Raw genomic sequence first — 24,823 nt, 5'->3', positions numbered from 1 at the left:
ATCTAACTACATTCACACACATTCATGCTCCGATGGATGCATCGGAGAGCAACTTGGGGTTAGTATCTTGCCCAAGGATACTTGACATGCAGACTGGAGGAGCCAAGGATCGAACCACCAACCTTCCGATTAGCAGGTGACCTGCTCTACCTCCTGAGCTACAGCCACCCCTGCTAAGATGGATGGACACACACACACACACACACACACACACACACACACACACACACACACACACACACACATATGCATGTGTGTGCATATATAGCAAAATGAAACCATTTGTTCTTTGCAGCTTTTATTTGTTTCTCAAATACAGGAGAGTTAATGTACAGAAGGACAAAGAATTTCATCAAGAACTGTACAGTATTTACACATCTTTGTTTTCCTTTTTTTATGGAAAATTAGATTGTTTTCAAAATAAGTCATAGTATGCACAAACATCAAAATGATAAAAATGAAATGCCTATCTCATGTTTAAATATTCCTCGTTTATACTCCTCCTTCCCACGTGGGAGATGGACAGTTTACTTCTTTTTCTTTGCACCTGCATGAATGATGATTGAACTGAAGCACAACAATGTAAAGAGTCAAATAGAGTCTCCTTATTTTCCCCGTCCTTTTTTTTTTTTTTTCTTCCTTTTGCTGTTATTTTACACCCACTGTATTTGATACATGTCTGTCTCAACGTCTGGTCTCTTTTGGATAGAGGGGAAGACGACTTGGATATGTGGGTTATGATTGTATACTGAACCTGTGGAAAACAACTCTTAATAAAAAAACCCAAAAAACAAAAAAAGCATTTAAGGGCAGCAAACCAGCACTTGTGAGAGCTTAAGTTAAAAACCTCCTCATATAAATAATAAAAATGTGTTTATATATTATCACACAGCTGACTGGTGCTGCCCTTCACATAGCACAGAATGAGAGATAGCGATAGAGAGAGAGCGTTTATTAACACATTTCAGGTTTCTATCTGCCGACGAGTGAGTCCCCGATCACGCTGCTTGCGGCGCACGCAGTTTTTAAAAAGCATCCTCGCCCTCCTCTAATCTTTTTAAAAGCCAACAGCTGATGTTAGTCTTTTCAAAAAAATAATTTATGTAAAAACTAAGCGGTAATAGTTTCTCTTTGAGCTATTGTCTTTATGACACACAGTTAACAGGATGTCAGTGGCTCCCACATTGACTTGGCGATCCTCCTCTTTGTCCTTCCACCTTGCCTCTCTCCCTTTTTTTTTCCGTAAAACAATCAGTTTCCTCTTGACCCTTCGGTGCCCCGTGACCACGAGTGGGGATCCCCTTCTCACAAAGTAAGACATTTCTTTAATCATTGATCAACAACAAGAAAACAAAAAACAAACAAATTAAAAAAAAACAAAAAACAGGCCAGTGTCCGAGGTCACGTCAACAGACCCTCTCGTGTTCATCAAGGGCCTTAGAGATTTGAAGAGGGGAGGGGGAGGGGGCTGTACAGTAGGATCCATCTCTTTCCTCTCTTTCCTTTTTTGTTTTCAAATACTCTTACTTTAATTCACTGTCTGTGTCTTTATGTGGCTGAATCAGGCTTTGGTGCTGAGCGTGAGCAGCTCGATGAAGGAGCTGAAGAGGCTGTCCAGCCAGTTCTGGTTGGCCATGCACTGCTGCACCACTTCCTCTTGGCCCGGGTCCTCAGCTGCCTGCTCAATGGTGTTGGTCTGGGAGAATGGGATGGAAGGAGAGACAATTGTAACCAAACCAAACACATGGAAGTAGAAGCTTCAAAATGAGCAGAAACAACATGGTTTCTTACCTCTTTCTTGCACTGTAAGAAGGTGTGGTATTTATAATGATGCAGGGAGTGGTAGAGACTGTAGATCCGATAAGACTCGGCTGACAATTTAAGGTCCTATTAAAAAGAACTTGGATTATTGCTGGGGTCAATTTTAGAGAGATTATTTAAGGGAAAAAAAAGTAAAGTAAAATTAATTGTTGCTGTTCTGGGTTTGGAAACTTGCAACAGGCGTTTGTGTCCACCTACCACCCTTCACAGTAATGATTAATTCTGTCAGTGTAGTGATTTCAGTGACTATCGTAGTTCAAGGCTTTTTTGTGATTGACAAAATTTACAGTCACACAAAATTTCACAGAACTGTGCACAGATGTACTGCTGTATGCTGGGATTTCTAACTATTCATAGCGTTTAGCAAACACAAAATAATGCACACCTGTGGTTTAGGCAGGGTCTTCTTGACTCTGTTGAGGGTCTTGCGGTTGTAAGCATCGCCGCTTAGCCGGACCCTCACCACTCCTGAATCCAGGGGGTCTACAATTATCTGGGGGTAAGCATGCAGGACCTCCTGTAGGGAGAGGGGCAATGAGGAACAGCCACAAAACAGTCACACAAAAAACACCAGTGTCCTCAAGTTTGAGGATCATTTCATCTACCTGCCGGCATCCTGTTACAGAGTCTACCAAGGTTATTAGTTGGCTAAACCATTGTATTCAACTAATACAAAAATAAATACTATACTTTTGAAATAAAAATTAAACTAAAATATTAGTTAAGAAAATAGTGTCAGTTATCTGTTAGTCTAGTGGTTTTCAAACGCCCTCCATACAATAATAATTAAAAATCCAGATATGAATTGGTTAAAAATATAACATTTTTTATGCAGATTTAACAGCTTTTTAAGCTCAAACAAGTAAACAACTTCATGTCAAGTCAAGCATGAGATCCATCCACCAGTTTTAACCACCAGGGGTACTTGTTACCCTTAAGGCATCCGTCATTAAATTTGCATCGTCTCATTTCCATAAACAAAACTGTTTTTTTCCCCTCATTCCAAACTAATGTTTTGGTGTGTTGTGGCAACCTTCTGCAATCTGAGTCTTGGGTGAACAAAAGTAGCACAGGAAGCAGAAATGGCATTATTGTAAGCTGTAGGTGACTAACATGACATAAGATCCATCCAGAAAAAAATGAAATACCTTTTAAGACACTTTGACTTTGTGTAAAGTGTAAATAGGTTTCTTCCAACACAAACATCAGCATATTTTACAGGCGGTAAAACAGAGCAGTGTAAAATACTTTTATTACCTTCTATTATGTGAGCCAGAGGGACAGAAAAATAAGCAGCACATTCACAGATTACCTGGTGTTGAGAGCTCATGCTGACTCTCCTCAACAACCTCCTCTTCTGTTCGCTAAGGATGCTGTCAATCTTCCTCATCGGAGGGAGGTAGAGCTCATCTGATGGCCAATCAATGTAAAAGACGTTTCATTAGTCATCATTCATGTAGCTGCCAATCATTTTAATGCCAGCAGCAAACTGAAAGCAGCTCTCCCTGGCTGCAGTTCTTCATGCACTCCCAGGGCTTCCCCCCCTAACCTGTCACAACTGGTTTATCTGGACTGCTCATAAACTCATAACGTGTGGGGCTGTTTGTCCAGCCGGAGGCTTCGACCTAAACCCTGGCAGCTGATACTTGACAGAAACAGTGATGTTTACTAAACCTGCCCAAACTTTCTGCTTACGAAAATACTTCCATCCAGTTGTTTCAATGCAGATATTTAAGCTAGAGAAAAGTGAGCTACCAGACAGGCTAACCCAGTTAGAGCAGAGATTTTCTCACTTAATAATTGCATCTGATAATTATTTCTTTATTTTTTAGTTAACATAAAACTGGTAATTATGTTGAGAAGGATGTGTGTGCGGTTCTCACCGTCTGTGTCCTCCAGGGCTTGGATCATGTCAGGGTCCAGGGCCGTGCTCACCAGCATCTCCACGTAACTCCTGAACATCTCCCTCATGGCACGGTTGTTCACTCCACCTTTCACTGGCACTGTGGGTGAGAACCAGTTTTAAACGGAGTCTTCTACCATCACACTAATTAAAATGTGAAAAACCCCAAAACAAACACATCTACAGTGAAAGAATTGAAGGGTCTCACTTTCATTTTCGCTAGCTGCCTCATCCGATGAGTCTGAGTCAGATGATGAAGGTACTTCCTTCAGCCACTTCTTCCTCTTCTTGGGTGGCGGCTCTGCCTTCACCTTGGCTAGCTTGGACTTGGGTGGTCGCTCGGCCTTTTCCTTCTCCTTCCTCTCCACCACTTTCCTGTCTTCCTTCGTCCTACCTCGCTCCGCTGCACGTTTCTCCGCTTTCTCCTGCTGCGGCTGCACCCGCTTCTCCTTTTCCCTCTCTTTCTCTGTGTCCCGGTTTTTCTCCTTCTCCTCAGCTTTAGGCACAGCAGCTGAGAGCTCTTTCCTCTCTCGTGGTTCTTTTGTCGTCGTCGTGGTTGTTGTGGTCGCCGTTCTTGTTTTCTCCTTCTGTTCACGCTGGACTGGTGGAGCCACTCTCTCCTCTTTCTCCACTACTCTTGATGGCACCTGAGTGGCAGGAGGGGACGCCATTCTGGGGAGGGACTGACGTCTGTAGGATGAGGAAATCAATTTTATTTACTACAGCACAGTATAACCATTGAGGGTTTTTTACTCATCCTGTCGTCAATTGTTAAAAAGTCCAGAAAAATGGTGATGATTTGATCATCAACAACCAGCTTCTGTAGATGCATTTCCCTAATATCTGAAATGATTGGATGGTAGTCGCATCATTGATCTACTCTAGTTTGTTTCAAATTCTTTATGGGCATGGATTTCAGCATGAAGAACATTCTTACCTGAGAGCAGGTGTGGCTCTGCGCCACGGTCTCCTGGAGCACACTCTGACATAGTCCTTTTTGTTGACATTCTCCAGAAACTTGACATATATTCGCTGATATCGCCTCTTAGCATCTCCAAAGTATCCAAGATACTGAGCCAGAAAAGGAAGAACAATTTTTAGTTCCATTAAATTTGATGATGATATAACAATACAGACAGGCGTAAAGCTAACAGTATAGCATACACTGCATTATTTTATGATATTATGGCTAGAACACTAAAGAGCATATAAACAGACTTGTTTGAAGGTACATTAGCGAGGGCGTGGGGTGAACTCACATTGCTTGTGGCACAGAACTGTCTCTGCCCATCTTTGATCTCTGGGCTGAACTTCTGCAGCAGGGCTTTCTGCACCCTCCAGATGGGTGGAGGCTCACGGCCAGTCTGCAAGGCCAGCTGTATCCAAACACACAATCAGTTATTTTACTGTATTTAAAACTCTACTGATGCCTTCGTAGCCACATAAAGATTAATATATAGGTTCAAAGGAAAAAAAAAAAAGAAAAAAAAAGAAAAGAAAAAAAATTCACAGATTCATATAAATACCTTGAGTGTTCGAATGTCCTCCACACGCACCACAAACTCATCCCTTTCTCTAAAGATGCCCTCCCCTCCACTCTCACTCTCATCCTCCTCGCTCTCTCCAACAATGGCAGCATCTTCTTGCTTTTGGGCAAGATGCAGCGAGGTGATCTTAGGAGCTGGGGGCTCTTCTGGAGAGGCGGGGGACTCGGGAGATGGCATGGGAGACTCCTTCTGAGCTACAGAAGGAGGAGGGGAGACTGGAGCTGGAGTAGGGGCTGAAGCAGGAGGAGGGGGAGGAGGAGGGGTGGCAGGCTGTGGGATAGTAGCCAGTATGGGAGGTGCAGGTGGGGGGGAAGGAGGTGTGGGGGCGACAGGGCTCGGAGGCTGGGAGCCCTCCTGCTCTTGTTGTTCTTCTGCTGGAGGCAGGGGTGAGGGGAGCGAGAGAGGAGGGAGGGGAGAGTGAGAAGGAGACGAGGATGAAGCAGGAGATGGAGGAACAGAGGGAGGTTCAGGAGTTGTGGGTTCTGGAGGAATCTCAGGGAGAGGAGCTGGAAGGAAGGTGGGACAAGAAATTCAATACCATTAATTCTTTTAACAAACACATCAAAGGAATTTCTAAACTAAATTTCTAAAAGGCAACGCCCACTCTTACCATCAAGCTTTGGTGCACCCAGGGTCTCCAGCTGTGGTTCCTCCGTCATATCACTCTCTTCATCGCCACCGGTGCTTCTCTCCTCTTCATTCTCTTCCTCCTCCTCTTCTTCCTCCTTATTCTCATTCATGTCTACATCTTCTGGCTGAAGGACATCTGGTTCGTTGGATTGGGGCTGGGTGTGGGGGGTGTGCATGGCAGGCTGTGGGCTAAGCGTCGGGGGCTGCATTGCGGGTGTAAGAGGGCCTTGACTTGGTTGATTTTGAGACTGGGGAGGCGGTAGCGGGGGCTGGATGTTTGATGTCAGCTGAGGAGTGTCATACAAAGCAGAAATTGCTGAGGAGATGCTCTTCTGGAGGTCCTGGTTCTTTCCCACTGAGTCCTCCTCATCGGAGGAGAAAGAGGGCAAAGTCTCCAGATTCCTCTTTAGCTCATCTTCTAAACGCTTTGGGCTGGGGCAGTTGCCCAAAGCCAGACCTCCATTACCTTCACCATCCCCGAATGGGGGCGGTGGTGGTGGTGGAGGTGGTGCAGGAGACAGTGAGCGTAGTCCTCCTGATTTACAGGGTGAAGTTTCACCATTGTCAGGTTCCATTCCCGGTGAAATGTCCAAGCCTGGATGTCTCTTTCCCGTTTTCAGGAAATCCAGAAATGAAGCAACAAAACCAGCCTTGGACTCAGAGTCCTTCTCATCCCCCTAAAAGAAAGATAAAACAAGAACCTCTAATTCAGATCAAATACAAAAACTATCGAGCCACAAAGTCAAATTATGTTCATTTAAATTCAGCCTGCGAAATTTTCAACATTTTATTCTTCACACAGCGAAGATGAAATCCTGTAGCCGTTACCCTTTCCTCCAGCCCCTCATCATCCACTCCTTCACCCATCATCTGGCTTTTCTGTTTGATCTTGTCCTGACTTCTGGTGCTTTCAGTGCTGCAGGGAGGTCCGGGACTTAAACCAAGTGAGGGAGCAGAGCCAACTGAGCCGTCTGACAAAGCAGGGTCCGTGCCAGACAAAGAATCTGTCCTCAGCAAAGCATCAGAGGAGGACAGAGTACCAATGGGTAACTTGATCTGAAAAGAGAATAAACCTCATATTAATTGTATTTTTGCATGAATGTAAAGGCGTAGTTGGCAAAAATCTAGAAACCTAAGATAAATTCATTTTAAATTTAAGAAATAATCAGTTATAATAACTAGGAAAAAAACTGGAGGACAGTGACTAATAATGAAACAGAGACAGAGAGAGGAAAAAAAACAAAAAACCAAACACAAACAGCAGCCTTCAGCTGGCTCACGACTCCAATAAGAAGCATCCACACACAGGTAACACTCCCTGCTATCACATCAGTAAATCTATGTTATTTAAAGTCAGGGCTTATATGTGAACCCCTTCTTTTAGATGGGATTTTACAGTGACCACCATCAGACCACAATAAAAAAAAAAAAACAAACAAACAAAAAAACTAGTGTTTGCTTTGTACTTTTATTAGCGTCAAACCTGCCTTTTCCTGGCAGAATCCCACTGACCTTGAGAGGTGGAATTGGCTCATGCTGCTGCTGTGGCTGGTGATGGAGCTGCTGTGGCGGCTGCTGCTGCTGCTGATGGAGGTGATGGTGGTGCATCTGATCCGGCTCCTTCCCGCTCATTTCTATATACATATCCTCCCTTCTTCCTCCCCTGCCTCGGCTTCCACGGCCCCTACCCCTCCCTCGCCCCTCTACGCTGAATCCCCCTCCTACTGTCATTCCGCCCATCTCCCCCATCATCCCTCTTGGAGTGTACGGCTCAGGCATAGGACGGATACGGGGTCTCCCTCTTGGCCTTGGAGGACCCTCTCTTTTGGGCCTAGTGGGCTTTCGGCCTCTCTTCTTGGGTCCTTCTGGAGGCAGAAGTGTGTGTGAACCCATAGTCGAGTAGCCAGAGGAGTGGTAGAAATCAATGTCACCCATTAAAGGGCTGAGAGAGCCACTTCCTCCTCCTCCCTTTCTGCAGCTGGACACCAAATCCGGCAACAAGTCCGGGAGTCTCCGGCTATTCAGTCGGATGTCAGCTGGCTGGTCGGCTTTATCCTCATCGTCTTCAAACTCGTACTCTTGAGCATAACTTTTCTTAGGCAGTGTGTTGGGGTCCCTGCGCTCCTTTAACAGGTGGAAAGAGCTAGACTTAAGGAGCTTCTTGGGACGAGATGAGCAAAAAATGGGAGACTGGAGACCTCCAGAACCAGGTCCCGCGTTAGTTCCTCCAGGCCCTGAGGACATTTTAGCTCCAGAATTGTTGGGACCAGCTGTATTGGAGGTCATACCCATCGCTGGGGCCTGTGACTGTATCAAACCTAGCTGCTCAGTGTTGACAGTTGAAGGCAGCTCATGTGTTTTAAGGGAGTCTAGATCCAGGGTCATGGTGTTGTTGGTAGGTTCATCCAAGCCATGACAGTAAGGTTCATAACCCTGGTCTCCACCATGATGACCCATTATGTCATAACTTGGGCCACTGCTTCCCCCTGCTCCACCTGCACTCTGTCCCGCTTTCAGTGCATCCATTCCTTCTTGCCCGGTGTGGCTTTCATTCATCTCTTCCTGCCCTGGTCCTGCACCACCAGCACAGCTAGACTTGTAGTCCTCTGCGCAAAACATGTCCTCCATTCCTGGAAAAAAGGAGCGGTCTTCATCCTGAAGCAGGGAGTCTGGGAAGCAGATAGACGTTAAGGGTACAAAGCGGTTACTTTGCTGATTCTGGTCTGCTTTCTCCACGGGGCTGACCGTGTCAAACTGGTGCTGTTCTGAGCGCTGCTGGTCCAGCTGGCTCTGCTGAGGGGTGAGCTGGGCTGAGAGCGGCTGCTGTGGGTCAGGCTGTGGCTGCGAGAGGGCCGAAGCAGAAGGTGGGGGTATATGATGAGGGTGAGGAGGCTGCTGCTGAGGGTGGGGCTGTGTATGTGGGTGGTGAGAGTGGGTTTGTTGGTGTTGCGAGGACGGATGCTGCTGCTGCGCGTGGTGCTGGGAAAGGTGATGCATGTGAGACGGGGTGGATAAGCCGATGTCAGGCTCCGTAAGGAAGGAGTGGAGTTCAGAGGCTGAATGCTGCTGCGAGTGGTGGGTTTGGGGAGGCTGATGGTGGGGCGCATGCTGCCTCTGCTGCTCTTGCTGCTGTTGTCGGTGGCGCTCGCCACTCGCTCCGCTCCTTCCTGCGCTGCCCGGTCCGCCACGTCTGTCTTCTGCAACTGCGACGTCTGTGCTGGAGGTTTGGGAGAGGGAGCGCTCCAGCATGTCCAGGGAAGAGACCACAGAACTTTGTTTGACCTGGCTCTGCTCGTGCTGATGTGGAGGGGGCCCGTGGTTGTAGTGAGCCGCTGCTACCTCCAAAGCTTGGGACTGCAGCTGAAGCTGGAGCTGGGTGGCTTGGGACTGAGACTGAGGCTGGTGTTTACTCGAGCCAAGTCTCCCACCAGTATTATCCATTACAGCTTGTTGTTGGCTAATAGAGTGCTGCTGCTGCTGGGGGAGAGAGTCCATTTTATGGTGCTGCTGATGCTGTGAATGAGAGTCAATTTTGTGGTGCTGCTGATGTTGGTGGGAGTCCATCTTCTGGTGCTGTTGGTGCTGAGGATGGGAGTCCATTTTGGGGTGCTGCTGATGCTGTGGGTGGGAGTCCATTTTGTGATGCTGTTGGTGTTGCCGATGAGAGTCCATCTTGTGGTGCTGTGGATGGGGCTCCATCTTGTTGCGGGTGGTGTGAGACAGCACCGACTGGAGCAGATGTGGCGGCTGACGGGACTGATCGGTGGGAGAGTCCATCAGGGACGCAGCAGCTTGAGACTGGGAATGCTGCTGTTGGATTTCAGGTGTTTTCCGTGGATAAGGGATTTCTGCACGCTCCTGTGGCTTCTTCTGGAGCTCCATTTGGGTGTGTGGTGGTATCTGCGAGTGTGAGGACACATGTTGAGTGTGTGAGGAGTGCTGGGGAGCGAGGGAGTGCTGAGTGTATGGGTCGCCCCGGCCATAGTGGACTACGGAGCCCAAGTTATCATGGTGATGGAGGTGGGAGTGTACTTGTTCAGCACTGCCTCTCCCACCGCTGCTCCTGCTGCTTCCCACGGAGCGCTCATTCCTTTGCTGCTGCTGCTGTTGATGGTGGTGTTGTTGATGTTGCTGCTGTTGTTTCTTCAGTGACATCTCCAGCTGGCTATCCAGCCCTGAGATGGACCCTCCAGAACCTGCATTTCCTACTCCAGCAGTGGTTGTGGCACTGTGGGTACGTATGACACTCTGCGGGTGGTACCTCTCCTCAGGAGTCTTACTCATGTCATAGCTCATCCCTTTGCCTGAATCAGTGGTTGGGGGCACTGACTGGGGCTGAGGCTGTGTTTGTTGAGATGTCTGCTGGGGCTGTTGTTGAGGATGGTGATGAGCAGCCTGAGGAGCAGGGCTCGCTTGGGCTTGCAACAGATGTTGGATCAAGAACTCATCATCGTCATCTACTTCCTCTTGAGATCTCTGAGAACCCACGCCTAGCATAGAAGTGTCCGCCTTCGTCTTGGAGGAGGTGGAGTGATACGACTGAGGTTGGGAGCTGGGACCTCTGGTGTCAGGGAAGCCTTGTGGGGAGGCTAAGAAAGTCGGGGAGAGAACTGAGGAAATGTATTTATTTGAGCCTGGTCCTCCTGGAGATTGAGTAGGGCAGTTGGGTACTGGAGAGTGCAACCCTGGACGGATGATGCCAGAGTTGCCTGATGGAGAGGGACTGGAGTCTGGGATATGGTAAGACGCACCTCCACTACCTCCTCCACCTCTCTCATTGGTGAGACCATTTCCTGCTCCTCCCCCTGACCCAGAGTTTCCACTTCCTGTGCCACTGCTGCTTCCTCCCCCAGATGCTCCACTGCCTGACGAACCACTTGACCTTAGAAGAGCAGGTGAGTGGCCTGGGGCTCCATAGCCTAGCGATGGGCTTCCAGCTCCACCCAGAGAGGATGGAAGTGATCCATAAGCAGAGTCAGTTCCATATAGATCAGTGGAATAAGACTGGCTTCGTCCTCCCAGACTCCCATAGCCTTTCCCTCCAGTACCTGAGCTCAAGTCTTGAGCTTGTGGTGAACTAAAGCCTCCGTAGGACTGAGCCAGGTGAGATGTGGGGGGTTGATTAGGGGAATATGACTGTGTTTGTTGCTGCGGTGGGGTCTGACCAGTTAGAGCAGATGTGGGGGTCTTCACTGGGGGGACAGGAGAGCCATAGCCTGAGAGGCAGGATTTTGGAAGAGATTGGGGAGCTGATGTAGAGGTGGCAGGAGGCTGCTGCTGAGGGGCTGGAGGAGGCGGAGCTGGCTGAGGGGGTGGCTGTTGCCTGGAAGGGGCTGCACTGGAAGTGGAGGTGGGAATCGAGTTGGAAGGATGAGCCCCAGAGGTGGCAGAAGAGGAAGAGGAGGAAGAGGAGGTGGATGAAGCCGAAGGGGGAGTGTGAGGAGTTCTGGAAGATGATGCAGAACTGCCAGAAGAATAGCCACTGCTCGAGCTGCTTTTGGTACCTTTCCCAGCTGAGGAGGAAGAGGAGGAGGAGGAAGAGGAGGAATAGGGAGGCTGATTAATTGACCGATACTGCTCAGTGCGGGAGGTGGGCTTGTGGTCAGATGAGGGGCTCTGGTCTCCCAACGGACTGCAAGAAAGTCCAGCATGCCTGTGATGGGTGGCGATCTGCTGGTACCCAGGCCCTGAACAGCCGAGGTAGTGCTGAAGAGAGTGGGCAGCAGAGGACGAGAGCTGAGATTGAGCAGGCGTGGGGCGCTGGTAGTGTTTGATAACGCTGTCCTGCCGAGGCACGGCCCTCTCCTGAGCAGAGTTAGACTGGGACTGAGACTGAGGCTGGGGCTGGGCTGAGGGAAAGACTGACGGATTATACAGCTGGGAGGACTGATCCTGTAGCTGTGATGACAGCAAGTTGAACTGGTGTGACTGCAGGTGCCTGGCAGAGGACGCTTGGGCTGATGTGGCACCTGTGGGATCCTGACTGCCCCTGTAAGCAGCTGCAGCAGCACCCTGTGAGGACAGGAGTCTATCAAATCCCAGACTTGACTGAGATGGGGCTTTTATGTGTATTAGGGGGTCATGTGGGGAGAGCAGACCATTGGATGTTGGACTGAAAGTGGGTGTGTCCTGGAGGGAAAGGGAGGCACCAGGGAATGAACGGCTGGAGAAGGAAGCCGGATGCTGATAGGCTGATAGAGCTGAGGAGGAGGGAAAAGAGCCAGAGCCAGGAAGGGCTCCCGAGATGAATAGTTCAGGAGGAGCAGGCGTGTGCATCGCTGTTAAGAAAAGGAAGACATTGCAAAATTACTCAGTAACCTTCAAGCTATCATTTCAAAATCTGACATAAATTAATTAGTAAAACAAAAAAGAGGATTTAAAACTAATCAAGTCAAAGGGAAAACTATAGACAAGGACAATAAATATTTGATAAAACACACATAGTCACACACTCAGAATAATAATGATGGGCAAACATTGGGCATTTTTTTAAATGTCATATTGACTGTGGGGCCTGTTTGAATGTCAGCACATCAGGGAAGATCTAACATAGCCCCACCTGTTTGCCAGGATGGCGTGCGGAACTGGGATAGTAGGGAGGAGGCAGAGGGCGGAGGCTGGGGACCCCGGGACTCCAGGGCTGAGATCAGATTCATGACGGAGGCATCGGGAGCAGAGGGGCTGGCGTGGTGGAGGCCAGTATCAAACAGCCCAGACAAACCTTTAGAAAAGAAAGACAGAACAATGAAACATTTGTTCACTGATTAAGATCAAGATTGTATTAATTAATTAATTAATTAATTAATTAAAAATATCAATCAATCAATTTAACAAAAAAAAAAAGCCAGTTGCTCAGATGTACGTAAAGTAAGAAAATTAGGTTTAACTTCTCGAGAGGTTTATTTGGCAAACCTGATGTAAAGCAAAGAATATAAAAGGGAACTGTAGAAGTTCCAGCTGTATCTAAAAAAAATACATAATTCATAAGCCATGGGGGAAAAAAACGTATGAGAATGAGCACAAGCTTCAACATCCGAGGCTTTGACTCATCCAAGCGATAATGTGCACATTTTTCAATGACAATAATCTGCCAGGGCCTGTACGGACAGACACAATAATTCATTGCCAGGGCCCCTTATGGTGGTGACATGGAAGGTATGACATTTATCTTACCCAAACTCCGTCCAGCTGCTCCCCAAGCTCCGCCTTGGCCAGAGCTCCCTGGGTGGTGATTGGTGGCATAGCCCTGCAGAGGGTGTGGGGTGGCGTAAGCTTGCCGGTGAAGGAGCTCAGACTCTGGGTGGGATGATCTGGAACTCCCATATACAAGACTGGGGAGACATGGGAGTAGAGAGGATGGGTGAGGAGGGGTTGTGAACTGTCAGTAATTTCACTCATATGAGAATTTATGAAAACATAATCTGTTCTCACAACGTGACCCATGAGAAAACACTTCCTGATCTGGGGTCTACCTTTTAAAAACACACATCTAATATGCAGGTCGCTCATTTAATAAAAGATGTTACATCCAGCCCTACTCATTAGGGGCATACCCTTAATATCTTCATGCTTCTTGGACGTGATCTACAGGTGTAAAGCAAATCTCTGATAAGTATTGGATTACAGAATTGTTCATTACATCCAAATGTATTAAAACGTATGCAAATGTTTAAAACCAGCTGTATACATGCTATGCAAAAATAAAAGAACAGCTAATTTGCAATTATTATAATGAAATCAGAAGACACACTCATTGCATAATTTGTAATTTCCCAATCTAAATCAATTCCCTGCTTAAATATTAAAAGCTTCCACTGGCAGTACTGTGCTTTACAAAAGAGATGAAATGCGTGGCTGCCTGGCTAACCAGATGACATGCTAACATTTTGTGCTGCTGTTAGCACCGCCTAGCAGAGCACAGCAGCTATGGTAGAAATGCAGATACTAGGCCCAAACTGCAAGGCCAGCCTTGCATTTACATAAAGCATGGGTAACCAACGCTTGGAAGTGAGCCGAGTGAAAAATATAGTTTCCCTACTGAGCACCGAAGACAACTGATTAATATGCTTGTAAGCACTGATTATGATGATGGAGCTAACAGCTGGATGGTGCAAGCCGACGCAAATGCATGCTAAGCTGCATGCAAACATCAGCAACTAGCTAGGTTTGGTTTATCAAATATTATTCCCCGAGGGACCGCGAAGGCTTTCGAGTGTGATCCGGCTGCTACGTCTGGGTTTAAATATCACACATGTGCATCTATACATGAGGCAATGACGTTTGCATGCACAGGCCTCGATACACATCCCTGCAACAGAGCGCTAGCTCTCAGGGCTAATCAAAGCTAAAAAAGACAGAGGCATCCTTACAGGGTCCAGCCGATTTTCACTACCACCAAATGCATTCACCCTTGGCCTAATTTTATTGAAATTTACTATTTAGGCAAACGATAAGCTGCATGTTTGACGCAAGAGTGGATGTGGGGCAATTTATTATGCAAATGAACCCAAATCATCCAAAATTTTTAAAAAAACAAAAAAAACCCACAATTTGGATCATGCTTGGCGAAAAAGACAGCCAAAACCTCAGTTATGATTGTTGCGTTAGCCTTGTGTGAATAATTTCCTTCCCCTTTTTTCGCCTCTTTAAGATGTGGTTATTTAAGAAATCTTTAATTAAATGCATCCTCTCGTTAATATGCATCAGTTCATCTTGTTGATGTCTGTTCGGGGGTGCTGCTGGAATGGCTTTGCTGCGTCTGCACTCTTTTCCAGATCCTATCAATCCAATGAATTTCTATCCATCTATCGGGGGTTTGTGTCCAGGCCTGCACACAGGGAACAATAATTCCTATGGATACTCCAGACATCCTCCTCCCCCCCACCACCATCACCACCACCACCACCATCACCACCACTACCTCCTCCACCCTGCCAGGTCTACCTAAAAAACCCACGTCTGTCAATCACATTCAGTTCATTTCCCCTACCTTTCCTTTCTCCACCCCGCCCACCCCCACGACACACACTCATCCATTCCTGTTTATAATATTATTACTATGCAACTGTTTGGATGACAATGCATTACACATAATAGCAAGGCATGGGTCTATACGTGAATGGCGACAATTTGTTTACATGGGTCACACCGTGCAAAGTAGCACTAATGCATGCACATTGTCTGAATCCAATGCATACCTTGCTTTTGCCGTTCTCTCGTAACTCCATCCTGCTCCTGCGCCCAAATCACCGAATCCTGTTCCCGGGTAATTTCTATCCATTTATGTGGTGTACAGTGTGTGCGATGAGGATGAAAGCAACGAGAACGTCGCAGGGCAGGTTACGGAAAAAAAAATCCAGTCTCTCACGTTCTCGTTTTCAGACTATTTTCCCCGGTTTCATAAGCAAGTCCTCAGGAGTGGAAAACAGCATATTGAAAGAGAAATGGAGGGGAGGAGGAGAAAGCTGGATGAAAAAAGAGGGGGGTCTACGGGGTTATAATCCAACCACCTCCAAAAAAGCCAGTCTTTCTCCTATTCCTACACCTTTCACATTTATCATTTCCACGAATGCAGATTTAGTCTGAAACCAGTCACGGTCATGATGAAGATGCCGCGGATTTGGCCGGTGATGGGCGAAATGCTGATAAACATTTGACTTGAATGCGTCCTTTTTCCACCGTCTCTCCTCCCCTTTTCTTTCGGCTAGTTTTGGCTAGGCTGCTAGCACGAGAAAAGATTGCAATCGACAAGCCACGTTGGTAGCAATCAGCCCCAGTAGACGAGCAAAGAAATCCACAATTTGAAAACCTCTTCCCCCTTTTTTCCTCCCTTGCATGCAAAATCGTTCCCACCCCCCTTTCGGAGCAGAGCTGTTGAGCTAGCAGCAGATGCTAGCTGTCAGTAACGACGCATCAAAATAAAACGGGGCTGCTTTTATTTCCCCAAATGCTCGCTCCCCATATTTCTCTTTTGGTACATACAAGTAAAAGCGACGACGAGGTTGCTCACGAGAGAAAAAAAAATCCACCAGAGCACGAAAAACCTTAAAGCCCAAACGAGGAAGTGTAAAGAAAGCAGGCCGCGTTTTAATATTTTTTACTCATTTTCCTCCGGAGACGCCATTTTTGAAGGCGGCTGGCCGCTTGTCCGTCCTCCCTCTCCCCCTTTCTGTGTCTCCGCCGAGATTCACTCACTGTCTGCGGTGACCTCCATTCACGCTTTTCAGTTTGCCAACTAGCCCTGCTCAAATTCTAGATTTTTTTTGTTACCTTTCTGAACCTTTACGTATCAATTTACACAAAATAGTCACCTGCTCGCCGCGAATGCTGCGATTTGCTTAGACGCGTTCGAGTGCAACAAAAAAATCCCTGTAATTATCAGATTTACGGGCCTCCATCAGTTACTTTACACATTCGCATCCAAAATGTCCAGCTACTTTGAGGTACAGAGGCATTTCCTGCTTCCAAAGAGATGCTTCATGAAATAATTTAATTAAGCTGCAGTTTGTCTCTAATCATTTAAACTCTAAGTACCGTCTTCCTTCCATAATCTTTATCATGCCAAAATCTGTTTAGATCTTTCTTTTTTTCTTGCTAATCTTATTATTTGGAGAACCTGTCTGCCAGACCCCACAATGCACATATTCTTTTACACCAGCAGATGGCACACTGGATTCTACAGTCATTATAAAGTAGGAGGGTTCAGTGGCTGAGACACAGGTCCACGCTCTTGAGCACGGCTTCGTGAGATACTTTAATTGGCTTGATTATCATAATAACTTGCCATTGTCTCCAAACGCTGCCCACATCCACCGAGATGCAACCAAGATGAGGTATTAGCGAAGTTACACAAAAGGTGAACGGGCTTTTAAATGAGTCACTGCCGAATGTAGATGTGGACCCCTTTGTGTGCCCATGATGCACACGCTCTGGAGGCCTATTTGTGCAGGTTATTATTCACATTATTGTGTGAATATGGATGTTTGTTGCCCTCTAGTGGCCAAGTTAAATATAACCACATACTGTAAATACCGCTTAAAAGCACAGGTGGCAAATATCACCAATGCCCTCTTTTATCTGTAGCATGCAAAGAGGACACATCATGCTGGTACCTATTCTGTTATGTTGAAAGCTGTATCCTGAACACTAAGTGGGGGAAAAGGCATCATAATCAGTTATTCTTGGACTGTGTGGGCCAATAAGATTTATATCAATATCTGATTTCTATCAATCAAATGCATAATTTTGGTTAAGAAGCTGCTCTGGGGAACTATTCCTATTATTCCCTGTATTTTCTCTTAGTTTTAATAATTATTATGATGAGAGTCTGTAAAATTTTACATTATAACTATGGCTACAAAATAACTTTCACAATTTCCATATGTTGCCATTGTGGGTTATAGTTTGTGGAAGAAAAAGCTGAGTGCGTATGATGTCAGATTTCTTAAATTATGTGTGCGTGTGAAAAACATTGTCAAGATGAGTTAAAAGAAAAAACAGGTATTTTTTTTACTTTGGGTAGCATTAAAAACACTAACACTAACTGCCTTTAAAAGCCACTTTGTTTTGGTTAAACTCTCAGCTCAGCCCCCTTAAGCCAACAAAACATTTTAAAACAAAGTCAGGAACCCCGGTATCTTTTAAGCTAACCCCCCCCTGTAGTGAGTATTTTGGATGCATTAGGGGACCTTTGTAATGCTCAGTGGTTGATTTAAAAGGTCAGTTATCTGCATATTCATTAGCAGGACAGCCAAACAAAAGAATGGGATGAGGGAATTTAAAGAATTAGGTACTTAATATACAGTGATGTAAATAAACTGGGAAATGAAAGGAGTAAGAGTGGCACAAAACTCAGTTGAACACACTAAAAAAAAAAGGAACAAAATTAAAGTCGCTTCCTAAATAACGTTCTCCTAACTTCCTGACTTTTTCCTTTCTTAAGCTTCTCACACATCATCACTGTCATGCCTCCTCCCCTCCTCCCTTACCTCCCTCCCTCCTGTGTCCCTCCATCCCTTTTAAAGCTTAACCATATTTGACTGCAGCTCCTGCAGTAGCACACCTCCACAAACTCCACTCTCTCTCCTGTCAAAATGCCAGACTTTGCCGACGCTGTGCCAGCACCATGCCAGGTAATCAAAGAGGACTCTGACAAATGGTGAGTTCTGACAGGAATAAAAGTTCTTTTTGCATTCAAAGTCGTAAAATGAATCAGTGATCTTGATTGCTGTTTCCAATCGGTGTGACAGTGCATGAATAAAATATCCTTGTATAATGTGCTCTCAAGTAAGATTTATGAACCGTGTTTGGATTTGGGTTAATAATCTGGCCACTTTCCTGTCATTTTATGCACAATAGCCAGCGCCCACATTAACATGTCAACCAGTTTAAGTGTCTGTGGGGAGATCTACAGACTGCACTTAGAGTTCATACTAGTTTTTAAACATAACAACATCCAAATGGGACCCATACTGTAATGTCCTGAGAAGCATAAATATATATGAGGTTTAAAATAGACTTCCACTTGTAAACCCTATTGAAGAGGACCAGTACATTCCAGCTGGCTGGTTCATGTTACGTGCATGCAAGAAGATATTTAGTCCGTGTCCACGTGCAGCAGTGATTACTGTCAGTACAGCTGCTCTACAGATTACTCACTCATCTTCTCGTACTTCACCAACGGCAGATAAAAGCCACAGTGGAGGCTGAGTTGAAATATATTATTATCAGACCCAACTTGAATAATCCCTTTGATGTGGACTATATTTAGAAATATTCCTATTTAGCTTCAGATGGGTTCATTTGCTTTACATGTCTTCATATTAGCACAAGTTCAAATTAAGGTCCTAAAGAGAAGAGACTGATGAGTGTGTTTTTTTAAATCTCACATTGTGTTTCAGTGTCAGAGACAAGGGGATGGAGAGCTGTAAAGATCTGATGGATGCCTTCCAGGCCTGTGTAAAAACCCTATCTGAGGGGTCATGATGCACAGTGAGATACATGTAAATTTAAAAAAAAAAGTAAGTTCACAGAAATTGCTAAAAACTCTTTTACACAGATTTTTCTTTTTCTTCTTCTAAGTCGGCAAAAGCTGAAGATTGTGACATAATCACAAAAGTCGGGAAAAGTCGGGAATAATCAGGCCAAAATAAAACTGTGTTCAAAAGCGAACGCAGAAAATGAAACAAAATAATACAATTTAAATAATTCGGTAGAAACTGTAGCATGTGTACTGTTGTGTGAATATACCTTTGATGGCAAACTGTTTATCTGAATATTTTGAATGACGTATGTGTGTACTTGTGTTTATTTTTCAATCACAGCTTTACCTCAGGTTCTTCACTTTCCCATCTTCTTATTACGCTGGAAGGAACCATCTGAAAACTGAAGAGGGGGGTGTTGCTTATGAATTTACCTCCATACTTCTACTTATTCTGTTATAATTGTTGTAATTGTTATACTCTAAGAGTAATTAGCTTACTGTGGATAACAAGTTTGTTTGATACCTTACAATAAACTTTTTTCAGCATACGTTATATTGTCTTTCTTTATGGCAGCACATTTTCTGTGTTCTTACATTATTATATGTTGGAGCCTCTCCACTGGTGGACCTGTATGTTCGACTTAATAGAATTAAGAAGAGCTTGTTAATCTCTGCTTAATCCCACTTTAGTACCTACACAGAGCAGTGTAATGTTACATCTGTAGTCTGTGTGTGGGGATCGCTGAAATGTACTAAGCTCAGAGTGGAGAAAGACCCTGGAAAAGATGTTTAATGGGGGTTCTAGAGAGAGAATTAGCACAGAGTATTTTTGCAGGTTTATGCAAAAAGCAAACATCATTCACAGACTGATATGTCTTGTCCTACTTTTTCTTCCTCCCAGGTTTGCATCTTCAAATCCCACAAAAGACTGATTTTTACAATGTATCTGCATTCAGTGTAGAGTGTGTCAGGCTTGGCAGACTTCATTCAGTTTCTCCTGCAGGGCTATCGTGTAAGCCTACATATATTCATTATGGTTTTTTATCAGAAGCAGGATGAGTATCTTCTTTCTGTCCCATTTCTGCACCGTGGTTCAGAGACAAATCCTTGTGGCTGCGTGAAAATCAACCAGCTAGACGCAGATGAAGATGGGCTTTGGGGAATTATCCACCCACACACAACATTTCAATCTGAGATTTTAGAGATTTTTCAAGGCACTTTACGGATGATATATTCAAACGTCCTACTTTATTTATTTATTTAAAATAAAGCTGTCATCTTTGAGTGATTCAGTCAAATCAGCACCCAATGCTTCTCTGCTTTCCTCCAAATCTGCAGACGAGGGCATTTGTCGTTCAGCCTTCTTTAAACGGTTCTGCTCTTTGTAAAATATTTTTAATGTGGTTGTCAATGAAGTGGAAATTTCCCATGATCAGCACTGTTGAATCTGAGTAGAGTATTTTTATATTATTTGAAAACCGACTATAAAGGTGAAGAGAAACAACACTAAATCCAATATAGACAAATACAAATTTGCAATGGTACAATGAAAAAAGGAAGTGATTGCATTAAGCCCAGTTCTAATTGATCCAAGTGTCCCAATAAGTCATGCCAGTGTGCCAAGGAAATTATGATGATTACTTTACTATTCTGTTAATCTTATTTTGTCATGTCCTTAGTGACAACAGTCTATACATCAGCAGCAGCAATGCTTAAAACTTATAATCAAGAAAGATACAGCCTTGTCTATTTAAAAGTAACATGTACATTCAACAAGTACTGTCCTAAAGTGAAATTCTGAGGGAGCACATTGCTTGTGCATTTATTTTAACCTAAAGCTTTCTAACAAAGAACAAGGCAGATACTAAAATTAGTGTGAAAACTGGATCATAGTTCATCAAACGTCTCCCACTTAACTCTGTTTGATTTATCTGAAAAAAATAAACTTCTTAATTGTAATTGTGCAAAATTTGAGATTCCTATAAGTCATATATGAAGGTACATATGGTTTTGTTTTTACATGTTTTTCAGGCATCATATGTGAGGGGCTCTACATGAGTATTTCAAAACTTTATATTGAAAAAATGAGAAGACTACCACAAATTTTGGATATAATATTAACAAAAATGTGCTCTTTCAAGAAAGATTCATTTGGATTCGGTACATGGTGTAATACCTGCGGTATCTCCCACTGAGGTTGGATGAAAATTCAAGTGGTACAGCAATGTCTTTCTAAAACATCTATTGTCTGTGTGTGTGTGTGGGGGGGCTCTTACTATCTTGGTGGGGACCAAAGTCTGAAATTTACTATACTGGAGGGGACCAACAGCCATCCTGGGGACCAGAATCCATGTCACTCAAAATGTGGTTTTAGTGTCAGGGTTACAGTTGGGTTATGGTTAGGTATAAAAGAAAGTTTCATTTAGTTGACTTAGGCATTATGTCAATGGGATGTCCCCACGAGGATAGCAAACCAGACGTGTGTGTGTGTGTGTGTTATATTCGAGCTTTGATATCTCTAAACCAATCATCTGATTTTGACAGTTTTGTAGAATATTATGTGCCTAGTGCATGAGAAGCTGTAAATAAAATATCAGTCATCTACCTGCAAAACTGTGGTTTCTGCAGGCCTTTAAATGCTGTCAGAGATTGGACATCCAATTATTTTAAGGGTTCAGGGATCCATCTTTCAGTGTTAGCTTGAGTTACACTCCTGACAGCCCATGTACATAGAGCCTTAGACCCAGATATTTAACATTTTATTATTCTTAAAATAAAAAGAAGATCTGGCTCAAAGAGTTTTATCCGTTTTGTAGATAGTTTTTTAAAAATGCTAGAAAAAAGTTAAAAGACCATAATTCCTTTTTTTTAACGGAAAAATAGTATTATTAGAAATAAACCTTTCTGATAATAGTAAAATAATAAGTTCCATGAAGAACAGTAGCTTTCCGTTGGAATTGTTTCATGCAGATCTGAGGTGGTCAGGTGGACGTTTTATTTCGAACACACTGGAATAGAGGTGGAATAACCCCAATATGGTTAAACAGCAACGTGTAAAAATGTCTTGCAAACTGATAATCTATTACGCATTATTATATATTTTTTTTTGCTCAAGACTATAAAAATAACTCCTTTGTGCACAAATTAACATTCTTTTTGAATGCTACTACTACTACTAATAAGAAGAATATGATTTATATTATAATATGATATTAATTAACATCAGTGGCAATTGTAGCACACTTCTGGCACACTGAATTTCTCAAAACAGAAACAAGCTACACTGCACATGCTCATTAGGATTCTTTCTCTGCCGGTAGAAAAAATGCAGTTAGATTTCTCCTGCAGAAATTTTTCAGGTCAAAATTGATTTTGATGTAAAAAAGTATGTTTGGTTTTTTTTGGATCTATAGTATTTTTATTCTACTGTCTAGATGACTGTGAACTTCAACATACTTCAATGTTATCTTTGTGTTATCGGTTAAAAATTAACATAAGTGGATTGTGGTAAAATAGGTATTGCTTGGTAGAATAAAAGCTTGTAATGGGTGCCATATGTCATAAATAAATGTGAGTCATTGGGCTTAAATTGTAAGAAATACATTTTTCTTTCAGTAAATAAGAAAATTCAGTAAAATCTTTGTGTAAATTTTAAAAATTGTGTACATTTTATTTGTAAGATAATTTCTGTACCATTTCTGTTTTTCTTCTGTAGAAACAGAAAGTTCAATAGTAGATAGTAAAAACACAATAACTTTACTGTCACTGAAATATTCATCTACTATGTAATTACTTTGGTGTAGTATGTTCATGTGAGAGGTGTTTATCAGTAGGAAAAGCAGTAAAACGTGTTATAATGCAGTTAAACGTCCAAAATCTAGGCCCTTTACATTTTTCAAACGTTTGCAGTGGATCTTACTGGAGTCTCTCCCAGGCTAATTCTGGCCCCCGAGCCTTATGTTTCATACCACTACGTGACTACTAAATTCATTGTTTGACATGCAGTTACTATGATTTTTTTCCCAGTGTTGATTAAAATATTTTAAACATGCCTTTGTAGTCACTAACTAAAAGTAGTCATACTATAATATTGACATGGTTTGTTTATTAATTGTTACTGTTTATTTTCTATCTTTCTTTAAAAAAAAAAAATCAGTGCAACGAAACAGACACAGAATGATTGTTAAATGTTAGTATGTTTTGATTAAATTATCCACGCTACACTAAGTTGTGCACTTCAAATTTGACAGCTCATAGGAAGAAATGATCAAATAAAACAGGACTCTCTAGATATCCCCTAACGAATTGCGTCTGCATCCGCTCCCTGCGTCCATGTATGAATAAAATAATAATAATAATGATAAATGTCGATGACAAAAACAGTAAAAGAGGTGTCCGCTGCAACTCCCGGGAGCCCACTGCGTGGCCTGTGCTGATGTGAATGCAGAGATAGGCGTATTTTGAGGAAGATGATCGGGAGGAGGAGGGCGGGGGAGGAGAGGAGACGAGAGGAGAGAGGATGGAGAGGGAGTGAGACCCGGATGCTGATGCGAGTGAGGCGAAGGAAGGAAGAGGGGAGAGAAAATATCGATTTACGGCAAGAAAACCGAAGGGAGTGTAATAGAAGGGGCCTTTACCCTGCGTGAACTGTCATCAGGAGCGAGGAGGGGGATACGGCAGCTGGTTATAGCGCGCCCATATCCGCGGATATCAGTGTGCGTGTGTGTGTGTGTGTTTTGCACCTGTGTACCCGGCGGTGAGGGGAGGAGGACACGCCAAAGGAGAGAAGAGAAGATGCTGTGATCCGCTACTTGCAGGGATGTAGAGAGGGAGAGACGGGAGAGTCAGGGAGGGGGAGGACGGCGCTACGTTAAAAAAAAAAAAAGATGCTTGTTTTGCGGGGAATGCGCGTTTCACCTCGAAGTATTGTGAGAATGCGGCGGCCGTGTAATAAATCGTACCGTTTGGCGAAGCCCAGAAACTTCAGGCGGTGTCGGTTTTTTTGACAGGCGGCGCGAGCGAGACGGCCGTTCGTCAAGGCGTTGAAGCTAAAGCTAGCCTCGCTGCTGTGTGGGAGAGCGGCGGCGAGGCTAAAATAGCATGTTGTTGGACCTGTGAAACAGGCCTGGCAGTGAGGGGAAAACAGTGATTTCATTTTCAGTGCAAGCATACACTTGACGTATTGGACGTTTTGTCCGTTTACTTAACTAAAAATAATATTAAGCGTAGGAAAAATACATGAATATTTTAAGGCAGACGTGAAAACCTGCTCGTTTTAAGGCTATATAAGGGTAACGTTTTCTCATTAACAGTCATATATCGTTAACGTCATACGTATAACAAGGTGCGAGTTATAGAAATAAGCTAATGTACATAAATAAGACTCGTTAGTTTGCCTACTTTAGAGTAGTGGTTGGTATTTAACGCAGAAAACATCCTAGAAACTTAATGCCATGTCAGTTCCCCCCGCTTTATTCTACATATAGCAAGATGTTTTGTAAAAAAAAAAAATAATTAAAAAAATAAACATCATGTTTACCGTGCTGTCTCGGTTTAGATGAAAAACGTCCACCCAGGTGTTGTAAATCAGCAGCAGTTTTCACTTCTATGGTTTTTTGTTTTTTTCACGTTCATGAAGCGACTTCAAAGAAAGTCTGTGTTACCGCTGACATAAAAAGACAGTCGTTCTAATTTGAGCATCGTCTTGTGTCCCACAGTAACTTCTGTGTAAGCTGTACAATATCACAGTAATTGCAATAACTACAGTGCAGTAAGTAGTAATAATTGTGTGTTAGCCTCCAGTTAAGAGCAGTATGAGTAAGGAACTGTCTCTAAGTCAGTCAGCTCAATATGTTGGGCCCTATCGACTGGAAAAGACTCTGGGGAAGGGACAGACAGGTGAGTATTGCCGAGTTGTTCCTGAAATTAAAACTAGTGTTT

General features: G+C 44.0%; 2 protein-coding genes across 11 annotated transcripts in view; one reads left to right on the top strand and one right to left on the bottom strand.

Annotated features, from left to right (window-relative positions):
• Positions 1 to 281: 281 nt before the first annotated feature.
• On the bottom strand, positions 282 to 24,523 carry prr12a (proline rich 12a). Of its 2 annotated transcripts, none has more exons than XM_035914343.2 (15): positions 24,423 to 24,523; positions 13,075 to 13,232; positions 12,461 to 12,622; positions 7,414 to 12,179; positions 6,730 to 6,957; positions 5,882 to 6,578; positions 5,251 to 5,777; positions 4,984 to 5,100; positions 4,662 to 4,795; positions 3,933 to 4,414; positions 3,705 to 3,824; positions 3,134 to 3,231; positions 2,207 to 2,338; positions 1,792 to 1,887; positions 282 to 1,696 (listed from the first exon to the last, which is right to left on the bottom strand). In XM_035914343.2, exons 3-15 carry the CDS (start codon positions 12,555 to 12,557, stop codon positions 1,562 to 1,564), a joined length of 7,629 nt encoding a protein of 2,542 aa, XP_035770236.2. In that variant the 5' UTR covers positions 12,558 to 12,622; positions 13,075 to 13,232; positions 24,423 to 24,523; the 3' UTR covers positions 282 to 1,561. The 2 variants fall into 2 exon arrangements, with proteins under 2 accessions (XP_035770236.2, XP_006805801.2); XM_006805738.3 differs by lacking the exon at positions 24,423 to 24,523 and adding an exon at positions 15,099 to 16,535.
• brsk1a (BR serine/threonine kinase 1a) overlaps positions 23,375 to 24,823 on the top strand; it is a 13,405-nt gene continuing 11,956 nt past the window's right edge. For 8 of the 9 annotated variants that reach the window (XM_035914345.2, XM_035914346.2, XM_035914344.2 and 5 more), the window contains exon 1: positions 23,375 to 24,781. In XM_035914345.2, the coding sequence (XP_035770238.1) occupies positions 24,697 to 24,781 (85 nt within the window). In that variant the 5' untranslated portion in view covers positions 23,375 to 24,696. The remainder of the gene's footprint in view (positions 24,782 to 24,823) is intronic. The other variant, XM_087845435.1, reaches the window with a different exon arrangement.

Source organism: Neolamprologus brichardi, chromosome 8 (genome assembly GCF_056152115.1).
Source record: "Neolamprologus brichardi isolate AB-2024 chromosome 8, ASM5615211v1, whole genome shotgun sequence".
In the NCBI taxonomy this organism is placed as follows: domain Eukaryota; kingdom Metazoa; phylum Chordata; class Actinopteri; order Cichliformes; family Cichlidae; genus Neolamprologus; species Neolamprologus brichardi.
This window is presented reverse-complemented; position numbering and strand designations above follow the sequence as displayed.